This window comes from Aulonocara sp. 'chitande type north' Nkhata Bay, linkage group LG3 (assembly GCF_057382095.1).
Source record: "Aulonocara sp. 'chitande type north' Nkhata Bay isolate Kocher_YH1m ecotype deep benthic linkage group LG3, A_spYH_male_GT1.1, whole genome shotgun sequence".
NCBI lineage: Eukaryota > Metazoa > Chordata > Actinopteri > Cichliformes > Cichlidae > Aulonocara > Aulonocara sp. 'chitande type north' Nkhata Bay.
In genome coordinates this window covers 27,597,136-27,612,972 of record NC_141346.1, presented here as the reverse complement: position 1 = coordinate 27,612,972, position 15,837 = coordinate 27,597,136, and the positions used below count along the sequence as shown (strand labels likewise).

Sequence of the window (15,837 nt, the reverse complement as noted above, 5' to 3'; positions counted from 1 at the left end):
ATATTATTGTTATCAACAAGGCTTTGAATTATGCTGGACGAGATCCAAAAGTGTGGATGGTTCTCAGTATTTTGTGTTCTGATGAGAAATGCTGCAGTCGCGGTCTCTGTCACTGCTCAGGTATTTATGTGATGAGAGGAGAAACTGATAGAATGAAAGTTGGAACGAGTCTTTTTGCTTCTCGCTTTTCCCCTCATATACTGTACAGAAAATATACACTTGTTGTATAAATGTTTACAAAGATGCTTTAAAAATATCTTCCTGTCTGTTTTTCCTCCGTTTTTGTTTTTGACTCTCTGGATACAGTGTACAGTTTATACACATATAAACAGTTTCATTTTAGTGTTTCATATAAACAGTGCAACATAGTACCAGACAAACAGTCCTTTATTAAAATTTATTTAAAAAACAGCTGTGTTTAAATATTCTCCAACTGAATTTAAAAACTGACAAAGGTTTAAAATTAATTACACACATTTATACACTGGAGAAGTAAAAACACCTTCGTCAACAAGAAAAAAATCCTACTCTTTACATATTTCTTTTGTCTTCACCTTCCCTTTTCTGTTACAAATCAGGATTGTGTTTTTCACACAGAATAAAAACCAAATCTGAGATTGAAAAACAGTTTCTGATCAGTCGAGAAATACGTTTGTGAAGGTTCTCAGTCATCCAGGTCATCGTAGTAACTTTAAGAAGTCCAGACGCTTTTCTTTCCAAGCTCCTTAGATCAGTCGAGAAACACAGACTGGAGGTCATCAATAAGTCAGACTGTTTTTACTGAATATGAAATGAAGAGAGATGTCTCCAAGGCCTCCAGTTACAACCTCCATAAGGTGCACTCGTGTCAGTAGTATTTAAAGCTACATTTAGATCATCAGAAATTAATAATTTTTTTTTGGATCCAGAACCATTTGGATCAATTGTTATGAAAACTGGTCACATGGTGGTGATATCGCCTTTTTCCAGGAATTAATTGTAGTGAAATGTTAATTAATTTGCATAACAAGAGAGAGAAACACAAATGTATAGTAATGCAATGTAAGAAATTAAGCCTAAACACAAAATCTGAAGCCTGCAGCTCTCCTCCTCACAAAGCCTAACTCATCAACATCTAAAATGTCTACATTTTCTGTTCCAAGGATTTCATCCATCAGTCTAAACATTATTAAAATGTGTATAATGGAACAAATATAATAGTTGACAATAGTAATGCAACAGATTTTAAAGTAAAGTTCCTCTTTCCTATTTAAACTGTGACGCATAATAGAAACTGACAAGTGCTCTTAAAAAATAGGCACCAAAGACAATAAGATGATTTTTTCAGGAGAATCTCATTCAACAACTCGGGGCTACAAACCAAGCCAATATATGTACAACGTATCTGACAGTTTACCTGATATATTTAAGGTTCATAATATTTAAGTGAGAAAAAGTGTGAAACACCAATGTGAGAATATTTCTCTGCACAGTAAGTTCATTATTCTGAGTCAGCACAGAGGTGGATACTAGAGTCAGGCTTCACTCTAAACCCAGCATATACAGGTTCAGTGAAGGTGGTGTTGAAGGTGTGCAGGTGGATCAGTTTATCAGAGGAGACACTGTAGAAGGACACAATTCCTGCAGAACTGTCCACATACACTGCTACTTTGTGACAGAGAGGTGAGGAGAGCAGAGGGATGGCTCTTGCTATGTAATTGTGATCTACATAGTAACCCCTGTCATCACTGCAGTAGAGACTCCAGGATTGGTAAGTCCTTCCAAATCTGCTTTCATCACCATCTCCTTTCCGTCTGATTCCTCCATAAGCTACAGCAACATGAACCTCTTCTCTCCACTCGACCTCCCAGTAACAGCGACCACTCAGACTGTTGGTACACAGCAGCTGAAGCCAGTGATTAAACCTATGATCATAATCAGCATACAGCTGTTCTTCTTCCACATGTGTCACCTCCTTGTTTCCATCAGACAGTTTGAGGTTCTTGTGTGCTGTGTTTGAATCCAGCGTCAGATCACAGAAATCTAAAAGGGACAATAAGACACAGTGTATATAGCAAATAATTAATTATAGCCAATGTGTAACAGTAAATGTGGTCCTCATATTTTGTGTTCTATTGCTTAAACATTCAAGGATGCAGGCAGTGTGATGAGTGTGAATGAAAAATAGAAAAAAAATCTTAAAATTCAAAATTATCAACAATAATTAATTCAAAAGGGAAGTGACTGGAATATATATGAACATGTAACTATAAGTATAGAGGCTTTGCATTCACATTCAGTTCACGTCTAAGGTGCACCACCAACACTAAACACAAACATCAAAGTGATGTTATGTGATTTGATTATTTTCATTTTATGTGCACATCAAAATGCATGTAAATGTGTTGCTAGGCAACTAGGAGTGCCAGAGTTGTTTTACACTGATTTCTACACAGTGAAAATATCTCCTGTGGTGACAGGATTTTTAAAATGCTGATGGGTAAAAATATTCTCCTTGGTAGTTTAGTGTTAACAGAGCCAAACTTTACATTTGCCTTTCAGTCAAAAATCAGGTCATCGTCAGAATCAGTCAGCATCAGCAGTGTATTTGATTTATGGAAAGATTTTTCTGTCTTCATTCTCAAATCTGATCATCGGTACATTAGCTAATGCTAGTTAACACAGATGAATTACAACCTGACTCATGAAGCCAAATTCTGTTCAAAGTAGATCAATAATTTAATTAATCTACCCCCCCTCTCTGGTAACTTTGATTTCGCACCAAATATTATAAACTAATCACGAGGTTGGCGCTGTTACAGCTGTTCCTCTAGCCATGCCAATCTTACCACTAGCAAAATTATATCTGAATAGAAAATTCTAGTTGACTATGTGGCCACGTTCCTTCACCAGATAATGAAGAAAGGGTTTAATTGGTTTTCACGTTAGTTTATGAAGAAGAAAAACCAGTATGCTAAACTTTGTGATGTTTTAAGATTGTATCAAAAATGGGTTTTTAGTTGTGGAATTAAATAACTGAAACAATTTTTTATAAAATATATGATAAAAGATATTTAGCAGAGATGCATATAATGTGTGAAAAAATGATGTAAATACAGCTAGTAAATCAAAAACACACTTACATTTTCTTAGACCTGGTCTCATCCACTGGACTCCTTCAGGCTCCACACTGAAATAAGCACATCATCTTTTAGTGTGAAAACATGGCCTTTATATTCTCTGATTCATCTCTTCTAGAGAAATAAGCTTGCACTTTATTTTATCTCACAATAAATTGAAAATGATCATAGTTTCTCATTTAGTTCTAAGGTTGGATTTTTTTTTTTTATGTATCGTAAGCACGTTTCTTTTAATTATCAGGTCTGTATTAGGTTCTTAAATTACCTAAATACAACCTGAGGACATTGAAGACGTGTAAAAAAAAAGATCCTGTATAAATAACACTGTATAAAACAGTGCAGCCCTGTAGGATCACCTCAACAATGAGTAGGAATTGAATAACTTAAGAAGAATTCTTACTTTTTCACATGACTGTATCTGCACCGCATGAAATGCAAGTACTTACTTCACTTTTATTTGGCACCAGGAAAGTCAAAATCCTGTTTCAAAGCTTACAGTGGTTCTGCATTTATTGGCATAAAGGTACACAGTAAGCTCCAGACTGAGAGTCAGTCTGGGAAGACAATCTGACCCTAAACATTGGCAAGGGAAAATAAATCTGGAGGGGACAATGAAACAGGGTTACATAATGTCATGATCCCTGGGTTTTAGACTCAGAGTTTGGAGTTTTGGGATGTTTGGGTTTTTTCTGGTTTTGAATTTTTGATTATTCTCCATATTCTGTATTGGTTTCATACTTTCTTGCAGCAGCATTTCTTGGTTTCAGTCTGCTTTATTTTCTGCCTCCCTGTGTTTCTGTCACTACAATAAACAATGTGCTTCAAATACTATGTTCTGTCTCTGTTAACATGTGTGAGGATGTTTCAGTTGCTTAGTTATTCAGTGCAACACAAAACAAATCAATATATAGAACAAAACATTTTGAGAAAAGACTGCTGTGTTCAGGCTTCAAGTTATTTGGGTCTGAGTCTGTTTCTGTCTTTGTCACTGTTGCCCCAGCATTGGTGGGGGACAGTGTTGGGAAGGTTACTTTTAAAACGTATTCCATTACAGAATACAGAATACATGCCCCAAAATGTATTCTGTAACGTACTCCGTTACGTTACTCAATGACAGTAACGTATTCTGAATACGTTGGATTACTTAATATATTATCATGCTTTTTACAACAACGTGAATGTACTAGTGCCAGTATACCATGTACACTGACACAAATACAAGAAAATAGCCTTTGAATAGCTGTCCACTGCTGTGACCACTATATGTGAAAGGGTTAAAAGTGTGTGAATTTGAGTGAATGAATAGTGGAATTGTAAAGCACTTTGGGTGCGTAGAAAAGCGCTATATAAATGCAATCCATTATGAAGACGAAGAAGACGAAGACGAAGAAAACATGAATAATAAAACATGTAATTACTTTTGTTGGCTAATTCTGACCAGTCACAACATAACTGTCACATTGTCCTCCCAGCCCATTGTTCCTTCAGTGGGCTGGTTTCAGTCATTATGCAAATGTACTGTTTATAAGGTTGGGGAAACCTGCAGTCAGCTGAGACTGAAGAAGTCACTTGGATGAGTGACGAAACGTTTCTCCCACAAAAACGCTACGTCCAGATGAACAGAATCAACTTTTGGAGATTGTCCAATACCTTTCAAAATCTGAGCAAACATATCACCCTGTGCAACCTCTAAACTCAGTCTGAGTCTTTCTCCTGTTGTTTATGAGATGTTTCTACCAGAAGTGTCAGTGGGAATAACAGGGCAGGGAAGCATGAGCATCATGGAAAGTCTTTCATTCATCATCATGTGAATATGCTGAAGATATTGTCTTCAAAGTCAGCTGTGTGTGGTGAGTTCATTGAGAGAATATGTGTGTACAGCTTGTCTCTTGCTTCTACAGTCTAACACAGATATTTTTGTACTTATTTTAACCATGGATATATTTCCTTCTGAGTATACTGTGACTGTATAGTTGCAAATATACATTGCTTTTTTTTTTTATTTGAAATGGCAAAAAGAGTCAAATGTCAACCTTTCAAAGTTAATTGCCCCTCCAGTTCATTTAGACTGCTGCTGACCCTGTCATATAGTCCTGGGGCTTCGATCCAGCGTTTGTGTTTGGACTCTAAGTTCTGACTGATCTTTATTATTCTCATATTTTTATAATTGAAAGTTTTTAGGGTAGGCGTCTTTGATTTAGTGTTCCTGGGTTTCTTCATTACTTATTATGCAGTTGTGCTTATTTTTGTTTCTGCTCTTTCATATTCCTGGTTATAGTGATTGTTTATTTTGATTCCTGGAGTTTCAGTTTGTTCCCTGCTTTCCCTCTGTCACTCCTTGAGTCTCTGTCTTTGTGTTTGTATTCCTCTGTCTCCATGTTTGTCTACCTTTCTGTCTCGGTCAGGTTCATGTGTCTCTGTCACAGTCAGTATACTCTTAATTCCTGTTTTATTTTGAAAGTTCCTCATCTCATGTGTGTTTGCTTCCTGTCTCATCAATTAGTTTCTGTTAATCTGTGTTCCCCGGGTGTGCCCACACCCACAGATGACTTCTTCGTGAAAATGGAAACCCTGGCGCCTCGTCTGACTAAAAACAGGGAGGTATGGCTGTGACTGTGTGGAGCACAAAGGACATGGGTACACAACAGGAAGCAGCAAAAAAAAAAACCCTCAAAACCCTGTGTCACAGACCCAGAACCATCACAAAGGCACCTGTCATAACTGGGGTTAAACAAATCAAAAATTCAAAATATCTGCTCTTTGTTACAATATGTTGGAGAAAAAATAGATTTTTCCAGTTGTATTTCCTGTTTTCCTACCAGAGTATGTCCAGTTTCACATGTGGATCCTTCTTTAGATCAGACAAAAGCTTCATTCCTGAGTCTCCTGGATGATTATAGCTCAAGTCCAGCTCTTTCAAATAGGAGGGATTGGAGCGCACAGCTGTGTCCAGAGAGGGGAAGCCTGTTCCTGTGATCTGACAGCCTGACAGCCTTCAAACATACAACATGTCACATCATTGTTAGGAACTGCTCTGAATTTGATGATGTACAGTCGAACTAACAGATTCTGATTCTAGTTAAAGTTGTTAAAAACACACTAACTGGCTTTTCTGTACTCAAATTTAAAAACAAAAAACAAAAAACATAATTATTTTCTGTCTTTTTTACTATGACGGACACGTTCTCATCCAAAAACGTAACATACCGATGCTATGTGACAAATCGTCTGTATGTTACACATTCGAAAATATGAGAGCCGTTTGGAATAAATCTACACTAAATCATAAATAAAGTTATAGTTTTTTTGATTTGTGAAGTGTGTGTTTCACTTCTACTCTACTGTTCTCTTTCAGAGCTTACATCAGAACAGAAACCACATCTTAAAATCTATAAAATAACGACAGTTGTTGTGAAATACCCACATTTTCTTAAACAAAGAATCAGCTAACCTGAGAGTTTCCAGCATACAGTGTGGACTCCCAAGTCCAACACAAAGCAGCTTCACTCCTGAGTCCTGTAGGTTGTTGTTACTCATGTCCAGCTCTCTCAGTCTGGAGGACTGAGAACTTAGAATTGAGGAAAGAGCCTCACAGCTTCTCTCTGTGAGGTTACAGCCGCTCAACCTGGAAACGTGAATATCAGAGAACTTTCCAAACTCTTAAAAGAAGCACTTTAAAGTAATCTCTTGAAAGGCTTAAACTGGATACTTACTGGCCACTGAGCAGGAGAGAGATCAACTTTGGACAGGTGTCCTGAACTCAGGTGATGCTGGACCTCTTTCACTATAGAGTCATCATTCAATTCATTTAAACAGTGGAGCAGATGGATGCTTTTCTCAGGAGAGAGAGTGTCATTCATCCTTTCTTTAACATATTTGACCATATCCTGATTTATCTGTGAGCTGATTCCTTTTTGTGTGAGCAGGCCTTGTAAGAGATCCTGATTGGTCTGCAGTGAAAGACCAAGGAGGAAGCGAAGAAACAAGTCCAGATGTCCATTTGGACTCTTTAAGGCCTTGTCCACAGCACTCTGGTAGAAATGTCTTACTGAAGATTCTCCAGTCTGCACTGAGGCTGTTTCTTCTTCTTTCAGCAGGTTGATACCAGAGTTGGTGAATGTCAGATGGACATGAAGAGCAGCTAAAAACTCCTGAACGCTCAGATGGACAAAACAGTAAACCTTCTCTTGGTACAGTCCCCCCTCCTCTTTAAAAATCTGTGTGAACACTCCTGAGTACACTGAGGCTTCTCTGACATTAATGCCACACTCTGTCAGGTCTGATTCATAGAAGATCAGGTTTCCTTTCTGCAGCTGCTGAAAAGCCAGTTTCCCCAGTTCTTCAATCATCTTCTTACTCTTTAGACTCCAGAGAGGATCTGTCTCAGCTCCTCCATCATGCTTGATGTTCTTCACTTTGGTCTGAACCACCAGGAAGTGAATGTACATCTCAGTCAGTGTCTTGGGCAGCTTTCCTCCAGCCTGTTTGGTTTTTAACAAACTCTCTAGAACTGTAGCAGTGATCAAGCAGAAGATTGGGATGTGACACATGATGTGGAGGCTTCGTGATGTCTTGATGTGAGAGATTATGGTGTTGGCCTCTTCCTTGTCTCTGAGTCTCTTCCTGAAGTACTCTTCCTTCTTTGGGTCAGTGAACCCTCTGATCTCTGTAACCATGTCTATATACTCAGCAGGGATCTGATTGGCTGCTGCAGGTCGTGTGGTTATCCAGATGTGAGCAGAAGGAAGCAACTTTCCCCTGATGAGGTTTGTCAGCAGCACATCCACTGATGTGGACTCTGTAACATCAGTGAGGATCTCAGTGATGTGGAAGTTCAGAGGAAGTCGACACTCATCCAGACCATCAAAGATGAACACAACTTTGAACTTTTTAAAGTTACAGATTCCTGCTTCTTTGATTTCAGTGAAGAAGTGATGAATAAATCCCACTAAGCTGAACTTTTTATCCTTCAGTAAATTCAGCTCTCTGAATGAGAATGGAAACATGAACTGGATGTCCTGGTTGGTCTTGTCTTCAGTCCAGTCCAAAGTGAACTTTTGTGTCAGGAATGTTTTCCCGATGCCAGCCACTCCTTTGGTCAGAACTGTTCTGATTGGTTTGTCTCTTCCAGTTGAAGCTTTAAATATGTCTTCACACCTGATTGTTGTTTCTGGTCTGTTTGGTTTCCAGGAAAACATTTCAAGCTGTCTGACCTCATGTTCAGTGTTGACCACTCCGGTTCCTCCCTCTGTGATGCAGAGCTCTGTGTAGATCTTATTCAGATTGGTTGCGTTTCCTGGTTTAGCAATCCCCTCAAACACACACTCAAACTTCTTCTTTAGGGTAGACTTAAGCTCACACCTACAACCTGAATAAGGGTTTTCTAAGCAAAAAAAGAGAAATTCAAATATAAATGTTAGTCCATAATTTCTTTTATAAAAGTATCGTAAGAATGTTATATATTTTTATTAAAGTATTGAATATACAGGACTAGGGAACCGGTACCGGTATCCGGTGCCATGATGGCATAAAGGGTAGTAACCAGACCGAAAAGCAGCGCACATTTCGGTGCTTTATTTCGGTGCTTTATTTTTTTCCTGAGATGTCACACAATTTGAATTCTAGCCAATCATTTTACGTTTCCGAGGATAGTAGGCGGGGCCAGGTACATACGTTCTTTTAGAGCAGAGCTACAGATTAAAAATGCCCAAGGCGAAGCGGTCAAAAGTCTGGCTGTACTTCACAGCAAAATATGCAAACTCAGCAGCCTGCAACAAGTGCTTTAAGCTGATACTGTCAAAGGAGGTAACACCTCAAATCCGATTAAACACCTGGCGACGCATAGTGTTTTTTTTTTTTAACCCGAAAAATGCACCGTATTTGATAGCTTGCTGCGAGACCTCACACCGAGGTACACCCTGGACAGGTCGCCAGTCTGTCGCAGGGCCAACACACAGAGACAGACAACCATTCATACTCACATTCACTCGCACATTCACACCTAATGGCAATTTGGATTATCCAATTAACCTATCCCCACAAGCTGCACATCTTTGGACGGTGGGAGGAAGCCGGAGTACCTGGAGGGAACCCACGCGAACACGGGGAGAGCATGCAAACTCCACACAGAAAGACCCCGGCTTGACGGTGGAATTGAACTCAGGACCTTCTTGCTATGCGGCAACAGTGCTAACCACCGTGCCACCGTGCTGCCAAAAGTGGAAAACAGTTAAACATGAGAGGTCTTTGGACAAAGTTTGTGTTTTTATTCCATTGTTTAAGCACTGCTTCCAGCCATGAGTGATACCATATATGCCCTATAGCTGCAGAAAAGGCTAACATTGTTATCTCTTTACAAAAAAACAGCTGAACATGAGAGGTTTTTGGACCAATTTTGTGTTCTCCATTCTTTAAGCACCGGTTTGAGCACCGTTTAAGCACCGGCACCGTTTCAAAAGTACCGGTTTGGCACCGGTATCGGATAAAACCTAAACGATACCCATCCCTATACAGGACACACAACAGTTCTGTCCTCCTAAATGGTGCATTTATGAAAAGAAATCCTCTTACTGCTCTCCAGACAGGCAGCCAGATCTTCCAGTTTCATTGTCCTCAGGAAATAAACTGTGATCTGCAGAAGTGCCTCTCCAATGATCCTCCTCTGCTCCTCGTCTTCACTGTCCAATATTTTCACATCTTCTCTCTGACTTTCAGGGGATTCTGCATTTAGATGATTTTGCATTTTCTTTAGCTCATTCTTCACAAAAGTGACAATGTTGTCCTCCAGCCCCTGAAACAGAATGAATGACAAATGAACAAATTTCCTGACGTGAAGGTAACGCTTTGGCTTTATTTCTGTTTAAAATGTAGCTCTAGTGAAAGCAGATTACTTTTATCTATTTTTTGATTTAAGCTGTATAGTAAAAAAACAAATAAATAAATGTTTCACATATACAGACCATAAATATTTGGCTCAGGTCAGTTTTATGTTGTGGGGCATGATGGGGGCAGGAGACATCTGAGCCAGACTGAACAACTCTATGGAGACAACGTGAAGAATCAAAGCTTAGACTTTGTGTGTCTGTTTTATAAAGGTCTTAAAATTAACCTATTTATGTTCATCTTGAGCTCTCTTTTTAAAATTTGGACTCTACTAGAGTACCATTGCATGAGTAACAGTGCAGGCCTTCAATTCATCCTCTGTCTGACCAGCAGGCGGATTCTACACTCACAGTGCTTGAAATAACAATATAAAGGCCATTCTCTCTTCATCTTTCATACCACCATAGATATCAAAGGGAAAAATGTCTAATTTGTTTTGTTTTACATAGTTGTTTCTTAATTTTTCATTGTAAAAACTTTGTAGACCCGATTTTGAAAAGTACTATAAAACATGAATATAAACAAAAGGTGACTATTGAATAATGTTAGTATTAAAATAAGACTTTTCTTTGATACTCAAGAATAATAATCACATACTAATTTTTTATCAGTAGTGTTCCTACAAAGAGAAAGATCAATACCAAGCTCATGTTGATATCATGTATGGATTACAGTGATACACTGAATTCATCTTTCAGACAGAAAATGATTTCCTTATATTTCAATTCTTACTTTAAGTTACCATTTTATCACCAGTTCACCAGACTGGAGTAAGGAAACACGTCAGCTATAACTCCTACTAGGCATCATTTAATCTTACTTCTCAACAGCAGGGGATCCCTTTCCTTTGAAGACAACGATGGCTTCCTTTGATCGATCACTCTTTACAGACACACATCTGGGTTCAGCTTCAAGTCCAGGTTCAGGGACATCTGGTTTATGAGGTGTCCTGGTAAACAGAAACAATGACCATCAAGGAGGAAAATACACTTTTCAATCTTCAGTTTTATTAACTACTGGACAAGATATGAGGCATTTATAAATATCTTGTAGTCTGTCCAATCCAACGTGGAATTAACTAAAAGAAGTCAGCAGGCCTGTAGTTTCAGGCTCATAACAGGGAATGATTGTTGTTCTCTTTAGCCTGTTGGGCTTCTGGATCTCTTTTTCAGACACAGACATTTAATGAAGTCAAGTAGAAGCTCTGAAATGATCTTGAAGACCAAATTTGAAAACTATGAGTAGTAATTCTGTCATCGTCTTTAATGTCTGCTGTGGTAGTGTGTAAACTGTGTTTCCTTTAGAGAAGCTACATGTGATTGTTTTTTATTTACACTGACCATTTTAGACAAAAATAGTTTTCATCTATTTTTAGCTTTAATTTAAGGTGTAAGTGAAACAAAAGCAGTTTTTAGGTTTTCCTTACTGCAGATATGTAATGTAAATGGTAAAATGGTAAATGGCCTGTATTTATATAGCGCTTTACTAGTCCCTAAGGACCCCAAAGCGCTTTACATATCCAGTCATCCACCCATTCACACACAGGTGATGGCAAGCTACATTGTAGCCACAGCTGCCCTGGGGCGCACTGACAGAGGCGAGGCTGCCGGACACTGGCGCCACCGGGCCCTCTGACCACCACCAGTAGGCAACGGGTGAAGTGTCTTGCCCAAGGACACAACGACCGAGACTGTCCGAGCCGGGGCTCGAACCGGCAACCTTCCGATTACAAGGCGAACTCCCAACTCTTGAGCCACAATCGCTGTATGGAAATAATCATATCTTACTTATGTGCAGCGGAGGATTTTCTTCTTTTAACTTCAGTGGGATATAATTTTGAACTCTTCCTCTTCATTCTACCCTTCGTCTTCCTCGTGCTGAGTCCAGGTTTAGGACCAGAGGAATCTGATCTGGGGAATGTGGACAATCAGTATTAATTTATGGGGTTTTTTTTGTTGTTGTTGTTGTTTTTTGCTTTTTCTTTACTCTTCAGCTACAACAGCTGCTAGACAAATGGTTATATCTTACTCATCATGTGAAGGAGATCCACTTCCTTGGAAAACAACAATGGCTTCCTTTGACCGATCACTCTTCACAGACACACAGCTGAGTTCAGGTTCCTGTTCAGTTTCCATGGTTTCTGGTCTTTGATGGATCCTGGCAGGCAGAAAAGGAGACCATCAGGGATGGAAATTACCTTTACAGTCTTCAGCTGCAGGATATGCTGCACAAACTATTTACAAGAAGAAGAAAAAAACACTGGGTCTATATAGTTTACAGCTCTTCACACTAAATTACTTTGGTTCACTTCAGTCTTTTCTGGTTTCCAGGAAGACTTCAGACATCTGTTTTCATCTGTTTTTGTTGGTGCTTAACTGCAAGAAACCTATGATCTGAAACAGATCACATAAATCTATGGATGTTAGAGGACAGCTTATAATGGCCGTGAAGACTAAAGGCAGGCAGGTATTCTTTGGATCTAAAAACAAGACTAATATAATAACCAGCACCTCTAGATTTATAATATAGGTTATATGGCACATGTGTATCAAAAACACACCAGTCCAATATTTACTGCAGTCTTTTGAAATGATTTCACATTGATGCTGCTTTTATAGTGAAGCGTTTTGATAAGGTGGTAAAAACACTTTCTTTTCTCTTTAAAGAAAATCTCATAATGAGGCAGATCAGGGGAAATGTTGTTCATTGTAAATATTATTCTAGTAAATATATATAACCCTAAAAGGCATCTTAATCTGTAGGAAAAATAAGCTTTAGTTTCAAACCATCATAGAGTAAAGCTTTCTGTGACACGGTATGAATAAATAACACTTATACTAAAAAGGAAAGAATTAATACAGAGAAATGTAATGTGTGGTGTTGAGTGTCATACCTTTCCATTTTGGCCAAATCCTGCAGTCACCTGATCAAAGAGAGAAACAAGTTTTAATCTGGTTTGTTTCTGTTGATGTGTTCTGTTTATTTGTTTGTTTCTAATTAGGTTGTGGTGTATTCAATAATATGGATACTCTGATACATAGATACAAAGTACCAGCGCTTTAAAGAGCTTTTACAGATGTTTATGGGCAATTCCACAAGTGATTAAATTCATAAGTGGCTAAAAAAAATCCAGAAGAAAATACTGTGGAAAAATAAAGTAATACATAAAATTAATTTAATTTAAAATAGTACATTGTATTGTATTGTATTATTAAATAAAAGAAAATGATCCAGAGCGGCTGGATCACACACTCCACAAACTCCGGGCTGAGGCAAAGCAGAAGACTTTGGTCTGAATCTCAACACGTGAAATTATTTTAGGGAAAAGTGGACGGTGAAAAACTCATCATCCGGAGCATTTTTGATAATGTTATGTGTAACTTTCACGTCCTTTTTTGCTTAATTCAACAAAATGCATCAAGCAGTTACAGCAGCATGGCTCAGAGTCACAGGTGTGTTCCAGACCCACTGAAAAGATCTTGGCACATATGAAATATGGAACAAAGGAGACTCCGATCAATAACATAATTTAATCAGATTTAAAATGTTCCTTAAATACTAATTACTGCATTAAACACAGAGAACCCTAACTGACTTATTATGTTTTACTACCTTAACTTACTTCCATGTTTCATGTAGTGCATTTTTACTGCTGTCTATACTGCTTGTTTTTGTCCCTGGGGAGATGGCGGCGTCATCTTTAGTTTCACTTTCGTTATTTATCAAACTACGCAGATATAATCAGGATGTTCGTAACCCAGTGAATCCAAATAATAATAGGAAACAAAGAAGACTAAGCCTTCAAAGACGAGTGAAAATGTGCGACATAAACTGGAAATTGAGTTTATTTCGATAAATTCGCAACAAAGACGCATCAGCAGTTTATTTGGTTACAATAACAGTCCAGTCGCCTTTTTTCCCCCAAGCTCTTTACAGTAACATGAACCGGATGACCGAGAACAATAATATCAATAATATAAAACCGCATAAATGTAATCTGTGCGTTAATAAAGTTAATTGTATAGCTTGAAGAAAGGAAAACAAACTCTGAAGAAGAAGAGAGAAAAACCTATGACACCGTAAAACGACACGAGTGCAGCCGATTAGCATGAAGGTTTACGGTGTACAACTTTACCTCCAATTAACGGTGCAGAATTTAATCCAGAAACCACCGATAATCCAGAAACGGTCCAGCTGAACAGAAACGTTAACGGACCGCCATGAGAAAACACAGGAATAAACCTTTTCAGGAAGCAGTGTGACCCAACATGGCAGCTCGCTCTGAAAGTAATTTCATATCAGTTTCAGCCAGCTTTTTATGGTCGTTATAAAGACGCAGAAGCACTAAACGGCGGTCAGCTCTATGTCACGCCCTCCAGCTTAACCAGAAAAAAAATTCTGGTAGCTTAATTTAAGTGTGACCTGTACACACTTACGAGGTTATGACTTTTATAGAAGAATGACACATTTCTTCTGAACTGAACTGAAAGTCCTCAGTTAGATTTTATCCAGCGTCAGTGTTTGTAGCATTCTAACCTGACATGTCTGCTAGGTCAGTAATTTTGCACCAACATCTGACCAAAAGGACTGAAACATTTACTTAGAATTGTTTTTCTTTAAGGAAAAACTTAATTCGTGTCCAGTTAACTTCCCTTAAATACTTTAAATTTGGTTTATGTAGTGATGCTGTTGTCATTGTGCTGATCCTCCTTTATAAAATATGTAACACTGTGGATGTTGTATCTTCAAGTAAGGAACATCAAGACATTTAGTTATTTTATTGAACTTTGAATCTGTCTCCCAGTAGCGGTTTTAGATACGGGCGACACGGGCGGGTGCCCGGGGCGGCATCGTGGTGGGGGGCGACATCACGGGCATCGGCAAAAAAAAAAAAATGCCCGTACTCATGCTGCCCCGACGTCAGCCAGCGCATATTGGGAATGGCATAGGCTCCGATCGGTTTTCTATCGCCCATTGCTGGGAGTAAGGACGCCCTTCGTCTGCGAGGTGCGCCTGCTGCTTGCGGCGCAGAGGAGAGGGCGGGCTGGTGCGGCATCTAAAAACCAACTCGCAAAATAAAACAAAATAAAAACAAACCAACAAACACGAAAACACCAGACATCATGATACAGACTTATAATTTGCACCGATGTTTTTTCGAAATTCTATACGCGAAAAGTGAGCGCGAGAGCCCTCGGTGCGCCTGCTCGCTGCTGAAGTCAAAGTAAACTTTATTGTCATCTCCGCTACATACAGTCCAGTATGTAGAGAGACGAGACGACGAGGCTCCAGTTACAGCAGTGCAAGTAAACAAACAATATATATATATAAGAAGAGTAAAAAAATAAATATACACTTAAGACTAGGGGTAAAGAGATCAATAGCAATTTAAAATTTACAGTTTGATGATTTAAAGTCTCACACACAACCCGTCGAAAGGGGAGGGAGACATGCTGCTTCCAAATAGAGCACATTTCATTTATAATGTTGTAAATCCAAGTCCATTACGTATTCATGATTTGAATCCTGGGTTGTGTGAAATCTCAGAAATGCACCCTAGACAAAGTGAATCTGTGAACTAAGGTGTAGGTCTATTATTATTATTATTAGATTATGTTGTGGTGATCCTCGGGTTGAGATGGGTGTTCATACTGGAGTGCAAAATTAAAACCAATGGAAGATGGACAAGAAAAGTTCAAAGCCATCAGGTCCTCAGAAAAAAGAGAAAAGAAGAGGAGGAGAAACAAGAAAAAAATGTTGTCCGGACCAATGACCTGTCTCCGCCTCACTCAAGTACCGACCCGAGTCATCAGTCCTGAGTCTGGACAGTTGCAGT

At 38.8% G+C, this 15,837-nt stretch overlaps 2 protein-coding genes across 2 annotated transcripts; both read right to left on the bottom strand.

Moving 5' to 3' along the window:
• Nucleotides 1-369: 369 nt before the first annotated feature.
• LOC147334948 (neoverrucotoxin subunit beta-like) lies at nt 370-6,703 on the bottom strand. The gene is made up of 4 exons (XM_086286969.1): nt 6,571-6,703; nt 5,939-6,112; nt 3,123-3,169; nt 370-2,022 (listed from the first exon to the last, which is right to left on the bottom strand). Exons 1-4 carry the CDS (start codon nt 6,654-6,656, stop codon nt 1,481-1,483), a joined length of 849 nt encoding a protein of 282 aa, XP_086143095.1. The 5' UTR covers nt 6,657-6,703; the 3' UTR covers nt 370-1,480.
• On the bottom strand, nt 6,610-14,466 carry LOC147334947 (protein NLRC3-like). Its single transcript, XM_086286868.1, has 9 exons — nt 14,137-14,466; nt 12,895-12,924; nt 12,030-12,158; nt 11,789-11,911; nt 10,822-10,950; nt 10,079-10,157; nt 9,690-9,909; nt 6,833-8,502; nt 6,610-6,744 (listed from the first exon to the last, which is right to left on the bottom strand). The coding sequence occupies exons 2-9, from the start codon at nt 12,900-12,902 to the stop codon at nt 6,730-6,732; spliced, it is 2,373 nt and encodes a 790-aa protein (XP_086142994.1). The 5' UTR covers nt 12,903-12,924; nt 14,137-14,466; the 3' UTR covers nt 6,610-6,729.
• Between the last annotated feature and the right edge of the window lie 1,371 nt (nt 14,467-15,837).